Here is a 17,400-nt window from a genome sequence, read left to right on the forward strand (position 1 = left end):
CTTTAGTAGAAATAAGATCTTATGACGTAGAAGATTATTAAAATTTAATAAACATAAATATGAGGATTTTAAACTACATAGCTCACAAGTATAATAAGTACAAACTTGTAAATGCTTTGAAGAAGTGGCTTAAAATTGAATTTTTTGTGTTGTTTCTTCTCATAACTAGCTTACATTTTTGTTCTGAGGCAGTGGTAACTCTAAAAAAGAATTTTAAAACTGTTAACATGATAAACACCATTTTATTTTTATTTTCTCTTGAGAGATTTGAGAGTTGCATCCCAATGGAGGTTTACATACAGGCCAGCTGGTAGAGATTGCCACATGGCATTAAGTTCGCCTTTTATACCGTTTTTCTTGTCTGTGTAATAAAGATTTTAAATAAATAAAAATACAGGTTTCAACATTCATTTCAAGTTTTAACAAAAAAACAAATTTTAAAAGACAAATTCTTTAATCTGACCTATCTTGTGTTATTTATTTACAGTGCGAAGAAAACTATGGAGTGTTTGTTCGTCAGACACAAATCCAGATGTTGGACGCGGAGGACAATCCGATGGAGACCTCCATGACAACGTCCATTGAGGAAACAAAGTCAACGACGTCTAACCGTAGGCTTAGCAGGTATGTTTGTATAAAAACTTAGTATTTTTTCCAATTTAAATTAGTACAGTCAAATGAGAACATTCAAATTAGAATAAATAGTTTTTAACCACATTTTACATTGTAATATCTAATAGAAAAAAAAACATGCAAAAATGGACATAAAACTTGATTTTAAAATAATTTTCAAGCAAAATTAGTAATATTTTAGTTTTTAAGTGGTGTGCATTGGGTGGATAACGTTTAAACTAGTTTTCATAGTAGTGAGGTATAATTGGGCTATACTTTTGCCCCCTTACTAATAAAAGTTGCGCATTGAACACTTGTTTAAAGTGACGTTTAGTATGGAAAAGTCATTTTAAACTACTGTTCAGCTAGTATGTAACGTTTTCATAGTAAGGGGGTATGTTACTTATTTAGTTATAGAGGGGTCACAGCATGATAATTGAATAAGTTAAATCACATTAACGTTCACATTTTTATAAGAAAGTTTGTATAGAAAATAATCTTCGTATTAGAAGTCCACAATCGATGACACCGAGCCCGAGTCCTGATCGGGTCCGTACAACACCTACTATAACAGGGTACACAATATACATTCGCTACAAAACGCAAGTAATAAGGTTATTATGGCCATGTATATTAATAATACATGTGCCAAGTGTACTGGCTACGTCCCTGATACGAAATAAATTGGGCTACAATTGTGAACGTCTGGAATGTAAATACATGACGTCCTTAATATTAAAAAAGTATTTAAAGTGTTTCAAATACGAAGCAAAGCTAGTTATTATATTTTGTTTTTTAAGCTAAATTGTATCAGAAGTAAGCTAATAATTCATTTTTCATTAATTATAGATTTAGTTAGACTATTTTACCACTCATGAGAAGATTTGTACGATTAGAGATAGTTCATACACCTGTGAAGAGTATCATTAAAAATTTAGGAATTTCTAGACGATGAATTCCTACAGAATGAGACTTGATTGATTGATTTTGAGTTTGGGCATAAATTTTTTGGTAGTTTTCTATCACATAAGCTAAAAGTAACACAGGATATGTGAATGCCCTATTCCCATATTCAGCAGTGATTGTTTTTGCCTATGGACAGTAATTTTTTTCATTATTTAATAATCTTGGATTTAAGGTAATTCTGCCTATGTTCAGTACTTAAAAAAAATAAGCTTATAATTTTTCATCATCACATTGAACTGTCCATAGACAACAAGATAATGTGTTTATGAATAAAGCAAGACAGGGATAAGTCACTGGGTAAGAATGTGGTGATCATCAGTAGTTCTTTTATTTTGGATAAATTAGTAAGGTTTTCTTATTTTTCTAATAGATAAATAGATGGTGTACTGATCTCATCAAACTTATTAATTTGTGATTGTGAACCAATATGTCTGTATTTCACATTATTGATAATTTTTTTATGGAGTGAAAAAACGTTCGAGCCAACTTAAAGTGGGGTGGTTCAGATTTGAGTATAGAATACAGAAAAAAAAAACATAATGAGCATCTGTAGTCTAGTGATAAGACCCTGGCTCGAGTTGGGCTCAATTTCGGAAGCAAAATATTCTAAATACACCTGGATTAACTACCACCATTTATACTGCTGTTAACAACAACGTTAACAGCAATCTAAAGCAATATGACCAGTTCCTTTGTGGTTGACGATTCCGGGTGAATCTCGCTTCCTTTGGCCTGATCATAACTTTCCGGCTAATCGCTTCCTCGTTATAGATAAAAAATATGAAATAAAATAAATATTTATTACTTCATTCAGTAATAATAATAATGAAACAAACGCTGGCCGTAACAGCGTACTACACTTGAAAATTTCGACGGGCTCATCCAGTGTCTAAGTAGCTTAGTTGGAAGAGCAGTCGCCCGGAAGGTCGTGGGTTCAATTCCCGCCTTAGGCAGTTCGATTTTTTCAAGTTATTTATAATTTTCAAATTATAACTTTGCTGCAAAAAATATGTTGAAATACAGACAATTGGCAGTGTGGTGTACTAATAGTTTTAGCGTGTGTCTAACTGATAGTGTGTTTCTTTCTCGCTAGTATTACTGTGGCCCAGAGGTCTAGACCTACCACGTGAGTATTGTCAACGTAGACTCGCACTCGCTTTGTAGAGCTTTTGCACCTTTGTTAAGTATTCCCACAGTTTTGAAGAGCGATCCGTCGCGAATAGACGTGGACGCAAACAGGGGACATCACCCTATTTGTCATAAAGTTGATTCGTCACACTTTTTAAGCTTCATAAAATACAGGTAGTCAAAAATAAAAGTCGTCAAAACCTCGCATCAATTTGTCACAAGACATTATTATTATGTTAAATGTGAAATGTGACAAATCCATACATGCTTTTCCCTGTGACGAGTCGACTCTGTGGCAAATCGACAATATACTTTAAAAATTATCTGGATTTCAATGGTCAGATTTGATTTTAAATATAAAAAAAAGTTACATATTTCAGTTTTTAATATCACAACATTCAAAACACGACCACCTAAAATACGACAATATAGTGACTGAGTTTGCGCTGCTTCTTCTCAGCACTGGTCCATTTATTGACCCGAAGCAGTGGTAGGGTTAATACTGTGACGTGAAAGTGCTTTTTAAAAGCATAATTTTCAAAAATCTTTGAGTTTTATGAGTTCCGGCAGAGTAATGTTATGACCACTCCCATTCTTCCCGTCGATGTCGTAAGAGGCGACTAAGGGACAAATATACGAACATGAGGCCTCCCCAACCCGTCTGGCCAATGTGCAATAGGCCAAATACTCCATTTGCCTCTTGTAAATCAGAGAGGACCACTGCAGTGGAGGTAGTCAAATGTTTGGTAGTCAATTGTTTTTATTATTTGCCAATATTTTAAGAATCTGATCCTTGATATTCAAATAAACAAACAGTTTTTTGGTCGAATCACCATCACGCGAGATATGATCATGAGTAACGAACGTTAAAAATGCCGTTACCGTGCCGTTGATTCGTTAATTAAAAAGTTTTACATCGTGAATCGTTATAGCGTTACTTTTTAACGGATTATATTATTTTACTTTAATCGTTAATTCGAGATAATAATTGCATTTTCTGTAGTTCTCGCTTTCCTAAGATTGTAAATTTATTTCAACAAGTACTTAAAATAGTATGGTACGGTCAAAACATAATTTCGCCATTGTACTTAAAGTAGAATTTTCAATTTTGGACTTTATTAGTTTCATAATATTGGTTCAAAATATTTTGCCAGCTTGATGTTTTTTAACATACCAAGTGTCGGTGGTTCGACTAGAGACCCTGTTGTTAAAGAAAAAAGGTCGTAAATCTATTATAGGTGTACCAGAATCTCATGGCAAATAAAAATATTGGAAAAGTGTGTTTTTCATATGGCAATTGTCTATGGCTTTATTGTCACCTGTCAAAGTAAATCAAGAGATCTGTCAGCCGCTGCAGAATTAATGTTGTAATCTCTTCATGCCTATTTGTTATTTTTGTGAAAAAGTCGAAAAACCTCAAGCAAATCATATTGTTTTCAATGTGTATTGTAAAATAAGGCATAATTCAAAGTCAATCTTTGATTTTAAAGCGCGTCGTTAAGTTGACAGTAAGTTGGAGTGAAATGTTTTGATATTTTAATAATGTTACAGAAAATTGTATGGTATAGTAGTGAATTTTCGAAAAAAATTCGAAAATCTTTTAGTGTAGCTCTCTTTTTTTTTCGAAAATAAAGGAATTTTCTTTCAGCAAATTTTTCTATCTACAGTATTAAGAGTACTTTCCCTCCAGGTGGCATTACAAAATTCCACTCTGTATAAATACCTCTTTAACTTGATCATCTATTGAAGAAGAATCAAGAATTGCAAGTGGAGTTCCTAGAAAACGTCTAGTTCTGAATGAAGTGATAAGTTATAAGTATGATACATAATAAAATTATTTACAGTAATATACGGTTTACTTTTTTTTAAATGTTAAAAACCCGATGTATAACAACATTCTTCATACATAATCTAAAATGTATAGGTAGGCATTCGTACTTCATGTTCATTAATATTAAAGTCATAAATAAAAAATTAAACAGTATCAAGATCGTTTAATCCAATTTCCCCAGTATTGCACTCAACAAAGTTTATTTTCCCCATTTGCCATGAGATTCTGGTACACCTATATTTATTAATATCAGAGTTCTAATGCAAAAGAGAGCTCTGAAATAATGTATGTATGTAAAATGTTAATTTTATTATCCTTTATTGTTAACAGCATCCGAAATCTATTTTTGTTAACTAAAGGTCATAACACACTTATCAACTCGGAAAGGGATTAACACCTTTCGTAGCGATGTCAACCGCTAGGCGAGTCGTTTACGTTACCGTGCGGATAAGTGCGTTGCAGTATGGAGTTTCATACAAAAATACTGACCACCTAGAGTTGATATACGATCCGTTTCCGGGTTGATAAGTGTGCTTCGTCCTTTAATATGTTGTGTGTCTCACAAGCAACTGCTGTTTTGATTATAATGAATGAAATACGCATTTGACTTGTGAGATGGGCTGCAAAGTATTATCAATTTGTATTATTAACTAATTTATGATAGGTTGTACATAAAATTATTGTTACATTAAATTAAAGGCAATGCAACTGAATCACACGTGGAGAAACAGAAAGGTGGCCAAAGTACTTATTGAAAAAAACCCTCAATCCAAGTTCCTTGGATAAATTCCCATGCATAGAATATACAAAAAAAAAAAAACTGAAAAATCTTTTTCATTTAATAAATTGGGGTGTTTAAGGGCAAGTTATTATTAAATATTTTTATGGACCTAAAGAGTATGGAATAAGGTTCAAAATATGGTGGGAACTGCTGTAGGAACTGCCAGTCATCACATATAAAGACAGAAAAATCTACAAAAGACCATACAATCTACATTTTTTTAGCACTAAGAGTTGCATCTTAAACTAAATTTTAAAAAACTACTAAAAAGAACTGCCCCTGGTGGGAATGAACTACAGAGACGTGTTATCCAGTTGCCCTGCCCTAACAATTCCCATAACAACACCGTAAACTACTAACACCATGTTGATGTAAAAGGGTCCGTCGCAAGGCGTCGCCCGCGCAGACGAAAGCTGGCACTCTGTCGATGTCAAGGTAACATAGTATAGCGGTGTATATGTGTACAGTTTTCAGGGGGCTAAGGCCTAGAACACACGGTGAAACGCAACTGCAACGAAACTGCAACTTCTAGTTACTTTTGAGTTGCATCTAAGTTTCTGCCATAGATTCCGTTGAGAGACCACACATGACGCGACCAGTTTGAAACGCGTTGCAATGTGGTCTCTCAACGGACGCTATGGCAGAAACTTAGATGCAAAAGTAACTAGAAGTTGAAGTTTCGTTGCAGTTGCGTTTCACCGTGTGTTCTGGGCCTTAGTGTGAGTTTACATCATCAAACGTCGTCACTAGTGAGCGTGCAAAAAAATGACATTAAATGTATGACAGATTGTACAGCGCCCCTAGCGGAAACTTTGAAGAACTAAAATTTTCATATTTTTTTTAAAGCGCTCACTAGTGGTGGCGTTTATGTAAACTCACACTCAGCCCACAGTAATTAGAAATAAAGCTTGGAGCACACTGTAAGGCCCGATTTCCACTGAAGCGGAGCGGATAAGAGAAATGTCGGGCTGTCAATTTTTTCTACAGAATTTGACAACGGTTGCGGAGCGGAGCGGTAAAGAGAAATGGAAATAATGAAATCTGATTGGTTATCTCAATATAGGCCTTATACAGAAGCTCAAAGTTGCACAGCGTGCTATGGAGAGGGCTATGCTCGATGTTTCTTTACGAGATCGAATCAGAAATCAGAGATCCGTAAACGAACTAAAGTGGCTGATGGCATGGGAGGCCTATGTTCAGCAGTGGACGTCCTATGGCGGAAATGATGATGATGATTCAAAAAACTTCTCCGCTCCGCTCCGCCTTGGTTGAAACTAAAGCACTTAACTACACACTTTACTATACGGCTTCTGCCTTGAAATTGTGTATGAAATTGAAAATACGTAATTGATTTTTTTTTATTAGTACAAAAAATTCTGCACATTTTTGTGTAGCCTGTTATATGTCTGTTATTCCGATTTCAATTGATACTATTTTTATTATTCTGTTGCCACTTTGTCACGTAGGTATACCGCCTTATTACACAGCAGCATCTTAACCCTTAATCAGACTAGCAAGTACAATTTTTTTACTTGAAAACAAGGTACCTAATACTGTTCAAAATTATGTGATTACTATTACAAGTTTGCTTTAGGGGTTAAATTGTATATTATCTTCGAGCACGTATTTTATAGCAATGTATGGTCTTAATTTTACATTTATTTGCGTTGTATTATACTCCTACACAATATTATGCTACCTTTTTGCACACCTTTCTTTGTCTACCTACTCCTTGATTTATTACTTTTAAACCAGCATTTGATGTTAGCTTAGCTACAAAAATCTAGGTAGTAGCTGAAAAATCAGATTCTGCATACAAAATGTATGTGTATAGAAAACATCTGTATGTAAAGTTTCCCAAATCTTATGAATAAACCTTATTTTTGAAATAATTTAGAACTTTTCGTTAAATCAATTGTTAACTTTATTTTTAAAGCATTAAAATTCAAATTCATCAAAACATGCGTATGCGCACAAATGTGTAATCATACAATACACGAACTCTTATTGTATGAATTAAGCTGCGATTATGAACTCTAATGCTTTACAAATAGGATTCCTCTAAGATGACATTTACGTCTTCTTTTCGATATCATACTGACTGAGAAATCGTTATTCTTTTGAATTCCACATGATTCCTTATTGAGTTCTTAATATGGCATAATACTGACTTTTTAGATCTTCTTGACTGAGAAAACGTTTACCATTGCATTCCAAATGGTTCCTTATTGACTACCTAATAAGGTATACATTGGCTTGCAATTCAAACATACAGGGTGTTACAATACAGGTGTTTTCGTTAGCTTATTGAAATCTGCATTTTGTATTATATTTTCAGCTTTTTTTGTGTATAAATCGGGTAAGTCCAAAGTTAAAAATATTTTTTGGACTCACCTGATAATAAAAATCCCTTCTTGTGACTAAATTATTTCCAAATTGTAATAACCTCTGTGCATTTGGACACCGCAAGAGGATATGGAAGCATCTCTGTCTGCTTTCCCTAGAAATTTTATTCTAAAGCATACAGGGTGAAATTGAGTACTTAATAAAATCAGCTATTATCATAGCCATAAGAATAGATTCTATTTCTCTGTGGTTGAAGATTCCGAAGATTCAGAATTGAAATCAAACACTTAAGCTGAAAAGAATAAAAATATTAAACCACTTAATTTTATAAGTTCACCCTGTATTTTTAACAATACGTAGGTTGCTTGATCGTAGAGGTCTCGCAGCTTTGTATATTGCTTCAATGTTGCAGAGGTCCAAACCAAATAAATAAATAATATCCTTTTCCAAAAACAACTACAACTGTTACCGAGAATTTTGAAAACCTATTCTGTAATAGTGCCTTTTCCCTGTGACGCGGATTTCAGCACGCGTGCGGATCTCCGCATTTAATTTTTTCATACATGTTTTTCTTATTACGCGGGCTACACGCACGCAACCAGCAGCGTGATTATACGCACGCCACAGATTAGTGTACGCCACAATAGTGACTGAGGTTCTTGCGCTGCTTCTTCTCAGCACTGGCCCATTTATTGTCCCGAAGCAGTGGTAGGGTTAATACTGGGATGTGTAAAATAGTAAAAAGCCTACTTGCAAAAATAAATGAGTTTTATGGGTTTTCAACCGACTTCAAAAAAGGAGGAGGTTCTCAATTCGACCCGTATGTTTTTTTTTTTTTTCTATGTTTGTTACGCGATAACTCCGCCAATTATGAACCGATTTGAACAAATCTTTTTTCGGCGTATAGGTAATACCTCAAGGGTGGTCCCATTTAAATTTAATAATAAAAAAAACAACCCCCAAGGGTGGAAAATTGGGGATGAACTTTTTTATACGCAATATCTCCGCCGATTATAAACCAATTTGAACGATTATTTTTTTGTTGAATAGGTATTATCAAAAGGGTGGTTTCATGCGAATTTGAAGAAAATATTTCACCCCCAAGGGTGGAAAATGGGGGATGAACTTTTTTATACGCAATATCTCCGCCGATTATGAACCAATTTTTTTTGGTCTCAGTGTACTGCCTACCTTCAGTGGTAACATCAAGGTAATAATTAGTTAACTAAAAAGCAAGAAATAAGTAAAATTTTATAAAAAAAAAACCGACTCCAAAAAACCTACACTAAAACGTAGAAAAATAATTACTAATTACCTACTTATTTATTAGGACGAATTATTAATATTTATGTAGGTATACCATGATTGATACTTCTGGAGTCGGTGCCAAGATTATGAAACATGTAAAGTTTGCCTGCACCGACTCCAAAAGTATCAATCATGGTATACCTACATAAATATTAATAATTCGTCCTAATAAATAAGTAGGTAATTAGTAATTATTTTTCTACGTTTTAGTGTAGGTTTTTTGGAGTCGGTTTTATTTTTTTTTATAAAATTTTACTTATATTAGAGACCAAATCCGCACGCGTTGCGATATCCGCATCACAGAAAAAAGGCACTTATTGAGTTTTTTTTTGCTTTTTGCATTTATTTCACCGTTATTCAACAATTTCTATGGATTATTTACATTTTTTGGATCTCTGCAACACAACCAAAGCTAGTTATTAAGTATTAACATACACTTTTCAGTTCACGCACGTCCCTGGCTAGCAGTCGCCAGTCGCTCACCAGTTACGCGTCGCCGACTACTGAACGCGCCGCGTCGCCGGACTTGGCTGCGAAGCGAGCTTCTTTTGTTGAGGTTAGTAGCTCAAATATGCGCTGGTTTAGTTTCCTAGTTCTGTTCCCATAATAAGATCATAGTCCTTGAACTCTGGCGTTCTGTCTGGCAAGTTTCCTTGGCTATCAGTCTTTACACGTCGCCAAAGAGAGAGCGCGCTGCGTCGCCGGACTTGGCTGTGAAGCGAGCTTCTTTTGTTGAGGTACCTTAAAAACACGGCAGCGGGGTTACTTCGAAAAACTTTATCCGAAGTACCGAATGTTGCCAACCCTCTCACGCAAAGCGAGATGCCAGCATGAGCGGAGGTGACAGATAGATCCGATTCCGAAACTACTTAAACGACGTTTCGTAGCCCTGCTGGTTTTGTACCATTGTACGCCTTTAGCCCCCAGTTCTGTCCCTAATCCTTAGGTTACGGACAGATCTAGCAGCTTAGGCTGTTAGTAACCTTCTGGCAAGTCTGTGCCTGTTTTAGCAGGCTACTTTTCTTAAATTTCTGTCTTTCACTGAAAGTTCATTGCGCGAGTATTCTGCACTATCCTCCCCCAAAATAAAATCCCAAAAGTGCCAAAGAAAAAAAACGGGGTACAAGGCGCGCAATAAAGACCAATATTCACGCGAGTGAATTCGCGGTCTAAGACTAATATTTATATTAGAATTGTTTCTCTAACACATAAATGACCAACCTTTTCTCTTCCAGACTGGCTTCGTGGAGACCCTAACTCCTCAGTACACTCCAGGCCAAAGCATCACATCGCCGCAGCCGCAGCCGACTGCAGAAGAGAAGTTGGCGAATCTGCAAGCTCAACAGGAGGTGAGGACTTTTCTTTTCTCAGCATTGTGTTTCTTAGATGGGCAGACCCCATCTACACGCAGAATGTGCACTTCGCAAAATGCTCACTTTTCCATACTAATACTATACAAATATACTTCTTCTTATTATTCTATAGAAAAGTGCGCATGTTCCGCAGTGCTCATTTTTCGAAGTGCACATTCATACATCTAAAATTTTCGTCTCGAGAACGCATTTTTTTTTCACAAAATTAAAGCTGACTCCAAGTTAAAAGTTATAAAAATTACATTAAGTTTGGTATTATATTATTTTTATAAATAATAATATTAATTTGATTGAATTTATTTTACCAACCAAACACGGGCTTCAGCCACATTATAACAACATATTGTTACATAATTTTGTTAAAATTGACAATTTTGAAAAAGGAAATTAATACCGTTTTAAATTATTTTTTCCAAAAAACAAAATCCTTTAAAAGACATAAAAAAACAACGTAAGAATTTAAAGTTCTTCACATGCCAAATCATTCTTTCAATACCACTAACGCCATCTATCGTCAGCGTTTGTAAATAACCTCCAATAATTTTAGTTGCGGGTACACAAAAAATAATATTAACAACTGTTTAAAAATAAAAAATAAACAGTCTGTCAATTTTACGAACATTCGCTGGCGGGTGTTCTTTTACTGTTTAAATAAATAAACTATAAACAATAAACGTGACAAACGCGCTGTAAAAGTGCTAAAATACTTTTGTGACTTGTGTATTTGTAGTTTATGTGAAAAATAGTGACTATAAATATAAGTGTTCAAACGACGGCATATCAAGTTTACTGTGGTGTTTATGTATTTATTAATAGATGAGATTTTTGGAAAAAAAGTGCAATTTAATGTGAAATACTTCTAACCAAAGCTACTGTGTACAAAGATACTGTGTGGTTTTAAACAAAAACTTGAAAACGTAACGCAAATTACGTAATATTGTCGCTTGAACAGTGAATACCTATAACATTTACCCGACTGCACCAAGAGGGTTATTATGTTTACATTTTTATAGAAGTTAGAAAAAAGGACCCTTGAAGTATTTGTGCAACTTTTGATGTTAGCAAAAAGTGTGAGATGATAGTTTTCTGAACACAACTTTTAAGTAACTTATTTTTACTCCTAATTGACAATATAAAACACGACAAATAGGTTGATTAAATCTATAAACCATAATAAATATGGACATGCAGACGCCACAATCGCAAAAAATGAAGCCGCTTCTTTGGCAAGAGTTGTTGAGTTCTGACAGCGATCAGACTTCTATGAAGGACTTCAAACCACACTCTTCTGTGGACCACGAGAAACAATGCAGTATCTGTGCAAACTTTATTCCGTTGCAAAATCCAAGAAAAGAACTAACAAAGTCTGTCACAGTTCGAAATTTAAAGAAAATAAAAACAAATGAAGAACTATGTGTGACGATTCGAAATGAGTTAGTTAAAACAAATGAACGCTCTGTGTCGGCTGGAATTTTAAAGAAAATAAAAACAAACGAAGAACTCTGTGTGACGATTCGAAATTCAAACTGCGAGTTAGTAAAAACAAACGAAGAACGCTCTGTGTCAATTAGAAATTCAAAAAAAGTAAAAACAAATGAACAACTCTGTGTGACGATTCGAAATTCAAACAATGAATTACTAAAAACAAACGAAAAACGCTCTGTGTCAGTTCGAAATTTAAGAAGCGAGTCGGTAAAAACAAGTGAAGAACGTTATGTGTCAGTTCGCAATTTAAAAAGTAGTTCGGTTAAGAAAAATGTCGAACGCCATAAGCTAGAACTTGCAGCTGCTGAGGCTAAAGCTATAATACAGCTGGATCTGATCGATAAGCAGCTGGAAGCTAGGCTGGCTGCCTTGGATGATGATGATGATGGTGTGATAAACGATGAGGAAGTGACAGATGATGATGTTGAGGTGACAGACGGTAAAGAAGCGACAGATGATGATGAGGTCACAGACGGTAAAGAAGCGACAGATGATGATGATGATGAGGTGACATATGATAAAGAAATGACTGATGATGATGATGACGTGACAGAGGTAGAGGAATTAGTAGCGGAGGTGAGTTGTTTAGGACGACGCGATGCTTATAAAGTAAAGCAGATACGAATAGTAAGATTTGTGTTATTCTTTCACTGCAGTGTAAGCAGAAAATTGCGAATTTTGTTTTATTTTTATTCTATTTATTATTTAAATATTTGAGTTTCTTAAATCAAATCACAACATAATATGCAATCCAGCTAACCCCTCGTAGTAAGCTACGAGGGGCGGCTGAAAATTTCGCGGCCTAAGGTACTTAGCGATGAGTAATTAGCTTGTTACTCATATCACTAGTTGCGACACTCAGTAGTATTATAAAAAGCAATCACTAATTAAGTTTGCACTGATAGTTCAATTTCTATCGAACAAATGACATCACCATGTCCGCCGAATCTGGAGATTTGCGGGATTTCGACACCGCGCGCCGCGGACATAATTCCTCGTAAAGAAGGAAAATAGACCGAAAGACATTTTTGAAGAGATGTCATTGGTTCTTCAGGATTCTGGACCTTCATATACTATGGTTAAAAAATGGGCCCGACTATTTCAACACGGACGAGAGACCTGTGAAAACGACCCCCGCCCTGTCACGATACTGAGTGAAGGAAACGTTCAAAAGTCGAAAAAATCGTTCCGGCTGACCAAAGAATTAAATCGTGGCAGATAGCTGAAGAATATTTCTTTATGTTCGCGAGGCTATTGTACAGAAATGACGGGGGAAACTGACACGCGGATTGCTCTTTCCGCAAGACAACGCGCCCGTTCACGCCGCACGTGTTGCGAGGCCAAGCCCTGAAAGACACCGGGTTCTCAGAGATTGACCACCCACCATATAGCCAAGACCTATTACCTAGCGATATTTTCCTGTTTTTCGATTTGAAAAAGGACTTACGGGGCCGGAGATATGCAGATGACAACGAAATTAAAGCTGCGGTTGGTCGTCATTTTGAAAAAAAATTTTTTGGGTGGGTAAAAGGCATTGTATGCGAGATTTAAGAAATGTATTTCTTTTGAGGGAGATTATATTACAAAATAAAAAATAGAAACCATTTATTTTATTTCATTAAGTACCTTAGGCCGCGAAATTATCAGCCGGCCCTCGTAAATGCTTGTGTTACGAGTGGGTTTAACACAATATTCTAAGTCTGTAAACCCTTTGAAAAAGAGGCTGACAATAGTGATTGAATTTCTTCCGCTGCTTCTTCTCAGCACTGGTCCATTTATTATCCTGAAGCAGTGGTAGGGTTAATACTGGGACGTGTAAAAGTGCTTTTTAAAAGCCTACTCAAACAGGACTCTTCCCGCCTCTCGTTCCCACCGCTGCAACTCCTGTGTAGCCAGGATCTACAGCTTGACCGCCAATAAAAACCCAACCAGTGAAGGTCAAGTTTGTCCCCGGGGAAAAGCCTACTTGCATAAATAAATGAATTTTATGAGTTTTTATTCCAGAGGCGGAGATCGAACCCGCGTTTCTCAGATCACGAGTCGGCCAATCCGTCACCTTCACATTTGTTAAAACTAAAATAGTTAGTTCGTTCGTTTCAGCCGAAAGACGTCCACTGCTGGACAAAAGCCCCAAGGATTTCCACAAAGACCGGTTCTAAGCCGCTCGCATCCAAGCACCTCCCTCGACCTTCACCAGATCGTTGGTCCACCTAGTGGGACGCCTGTCCACGATACGTCTTCCGGCTCTTGAAAACTAAAACATTGTCCTTCTTAATTACAGATAACCAACCTAAAGTCCGAGGTAGAAGATTTGAAAGAGAAGCTAGAGACGCTGAAAGTCCGTCGCGCGGAAGACCGCGAGAAACTACGCGAGTTAGAGCGAGTGAGGCTACAGTTGGAGCAGGCCAATGAGTTCAAGACGAGGATCATGGAGTCGCAGGCGCAGTTGCAGCGAGATTTGCAGAGAGCTAAGCAAGAGGTGAGTCCAAAATAGCGCCCTAGCTAAGGCTCCACATAATTCCCTTACCAACCCCTTAACATCCTTTAAGATTCCACATAACCCCCTGCCAACCCCTTTGCTAGCCACCCCTAATACCCGTAGTTAAGGTCTCACAAGGGGTAAGCACTTTCAACCCTCGTTTTATCCCCTTAGGGGTTGAATTTTGGAAAATTCTGCCTTAGCAGATATCTAAGTCACAATAATTACAGAGGGCTAAGCAAGAGGTGAGTACTTTGTCACTCGTTTCATCCCCCTTAGGGGGGTGAATTTTGGAAAATTCTTCCTTGACAGATTTGGTTACTATAGACTTAAAGCAGAAGCTAGAGACGCTCAAAGTCCGTCGCGCGGAAGACCGCGAGAAACTACGCGAGTTAGAGCGAGTGAGGCTACAGTTGGAGCAGGCCAATGAGTTCAAGACGAGGATCATGGAGTCGCAGGCTCAGTTGCAGCGAGATTTGCAGAGGGCTAAACAAGAGGTCAGTACTTTTAAACCTTTTCAATGTCACTACCCCTGTGAACAAGTATGAGAATTGAGTTTACCACTAGCTAATTTAAAATAATTAAAACCACAAAAATTCACAAAGGGCCTTTACCCCCACTACGCAATTTTTTGCTAAATAAGTTTGGCGCGGCCTATACCGTACTATTATTTAGTTTATAGCTATTTTAATACTTTTTCGTGCCATCCCGTTTTACCCCTCTAGAATTTCCGTTTTACCCCTGCGGGGGTAATTACCCCCAGGTTAGGAACCACTGCCTTAGGGGTTGAATTTTGGAAAACTCTTTCTTAGCAGAAGCCTAACTCACAGTTACTGTTGTGGCACGCCCGTCGGTACCAAGGGTCGACTCCCGAAAAAATATACTAGCGTAAGTTAGTTCTTAGTTTCTTGTGAACGTCCCTTCCCATAATAAAAACCTCTTAGTGGCTAAAATGGATGCTGAAAAAAAAATTCACAGAAAAGAATACACTGTATGGTAAGTCCAAGATTACTAAAGTAAGATAGGGATGGGTAGCTTGGGGTCATTGGACGGGATTCTACGTGCTCACGGACCAGGCTTTAGCTAGAGACACCCAAAAGTCCGCCGCGAGAAGCTACGCGAGTTAGAGCGAGTGAGGCTACAGTTGGAGCAGGCCAATGAGTTCAAGACGAGGATCATGGAGTCGCAGGCGCAGTTGCAGCGAGATTTGCAGAGAGCTAAGCAAGAGGTGAGTCCAAAATAGCGCCCTAGCTAAGGCTCCACATAATTCCCCTACCAACCCCTTAAAATCCTTTTAAGATTCCACATAACCCCCTGCCAACCCCCTTGCTAGCCACCCTCTAACACCCTAAACACCTTAGTTGAGGTCCCACAAACCTCTGGAAACCCCTCAACACCCTAGGTAAGTTCCCTTGCCTAACACCCTTTAAGATAACCCCCTAACCCCCAACATCCTAGTTAAGGTTCCACATAATCCCCTGCCAATCTTCAACACCTAAGTTAAGGTCCCACTTGAAATCTTTGGCTATTTTCCATATTTCATCCATCACTAGTCTGCCGCAGTCTACATCCTCCAGTGAAAACAGCTGATAACCCTTCCCACCTGCTGGATCCTAATCTTTTGGGTAGTATTTATTTATAATCTGTTGAACAAATACTTTCTATTCTATTTACCGGAGTCCTTTTGGCACAATTTATGATTTGTTTTTTACATACTATTAGCGGCCGGTAGATCTATTCTCATAAATAAAACACTGAATACTTAACTTTTACATTATATTGCCTTATTTTAAATACAATTCATCACTTAGCACAAAAGCCCGCGGAGTCGTCTCTCCTTATTTTAACGTTTTATATTTTTCACAATTAACAATACCAAATAACCGATTTCTTTCTTCACAGGTCCGCGAAGCGCAGGAAGCGTTAGAAGCACACAACGAAGAGACAGCGGAGCTACAAGAAGCGACAGAGATGGCAGCACTGGACAAGGAGATGGCCGAAGAGAGAGCGGAAGCGCTGCAGATCGAGTTAGAGCAGTGCAGAGAGAAGCTGGAAGAAGCTACGCTTGATCTGCAGCTGATGAAGGCTGAGATGGAGGCTGGAGGGAACATACGTAAGTATTGTTATAGGCATAAGTGGGTGGGTTCTTAAGGGAGCGGTGCGCTTTTTAAATATGTAAAATGTCATCAATTTGGAAAAAAATACCCTCGGTTTCTGAATTGAGTATTACCTAGGCGCAGACCACCGATATTTAGGTGGCCGATATTCTAATTTCATTGATGATGATGATGATGATGAATTTTAAACTAATTCAGAACAATTTTCTCAAGCTTAGAATGCTTAAAATCTCAATTCGGGAACCAGCTGATAGTCGAATATTTTTAGTATCGTTGAGTACATTTCATTCAAGCTATATTTTATTGGTCGATTAAAAGTTCAAATCTATTTTTCAATCGCTAAATTTTTTCTCTAAATTTCAAATTTCAATTGTCTTTTTTCCCTCAATAGGCGCATTATAATTTGGCTGGATATTAGTTGCACCGTACAATTAGTACTGTTAAAATTCCAATTTATTATGATTTGAATCAAAATAATGGGTATTATAGACTCTATAAGACTGGTACTGTTCTTGAAAAACTTTCAGATAGTAATTTGTGTGTAACTGGTTACTGTTGATTTTAACCGCTTTATGTTCTTCTCGGGACTTGTATGTAGTTTATCTGAAAGATAAGTCCTATTAGGCTATCTGAGACTTTATCAACGAATGGTAAAAGGCCTAAAGTTTTTGATTGCTATTTTGAAGATACGCTAACAGAAATGTATTAAAATTATTTTTCAATTATTATATTAAAAGTAATTTAAAAATGTTATTGTATAATTCCTGTCAGTATATCTTTTTGTATACTATGTAATGTAAATAAAACATATAGAAGGCTCTCGCCTTGTATATGTTTTGAATTAATAAGCCAGAGCACACATTCTACGTATATGTTGCGCTTTATATACATATAAATATTTATATAATCGTGAAATATAATAACATATATTTATGGGTATATATTTATGACATATTTGTGTATATTTATTTTAT

At 36.6% G+C, this 17,400-nt stretch overlaps 1 protein-coding gene across 1 annotated transcript in view; it reads left to right on the forward strand.

Moving 5' to 3' along the window:
* The window catches only part of DCTN1-p150 (dynactin subunit 1), a 58,250-nt gene that overhangs the window by 810 nt on the left and 40,040 nt on the right, over positions 1–17,400 (forward strand). The window contains exons 3-9 of the mRNA XM_028310688.1: positions 488–624; positions 2,672–2,704; positions 5,697–5,753; positions 9,417–9,528; positions 10,208–10,321; positions 14,112–14,309; positions 16,212–16,422. Of these exons, the coding sequence (XP_028166489.1) occupies positions 488–624; positions 2,672–2,704; positions 5,697–5,753; positions 9,417–9,528; positions 10,208–10,321; positions 14,112–14,309; positions 16,212–16,422 (862 nt within the window). The remainder of the gene's footprint in view (positions 1–487; positions 625–2,671; positions 2,705–5,696; positions 5,754–9,416; positions 9,529–10,207; positions 10,322–14,111; positions 14,310–16,211; positions 16,423–17,400) is intronic.

The sequence above is a fragment of the Ostrinia furnacalis genome, unplaced genomic scaffold (genome assembly GCF_004193835.3).
Source record: "Ostrinia furnacalis isolate ACB-3 unplaced genomic scaffold, ASM419383v2 OfSCF3063, whole genome shotgun sequence".
Classification (NCBI taxonomy): domain Eukaryota; kingdom Metazoa; phylum Arthropoda; class Insecta; order Lepidoptera; family Crambidae; genus Ostrinia; species Ostrinia furnacalis.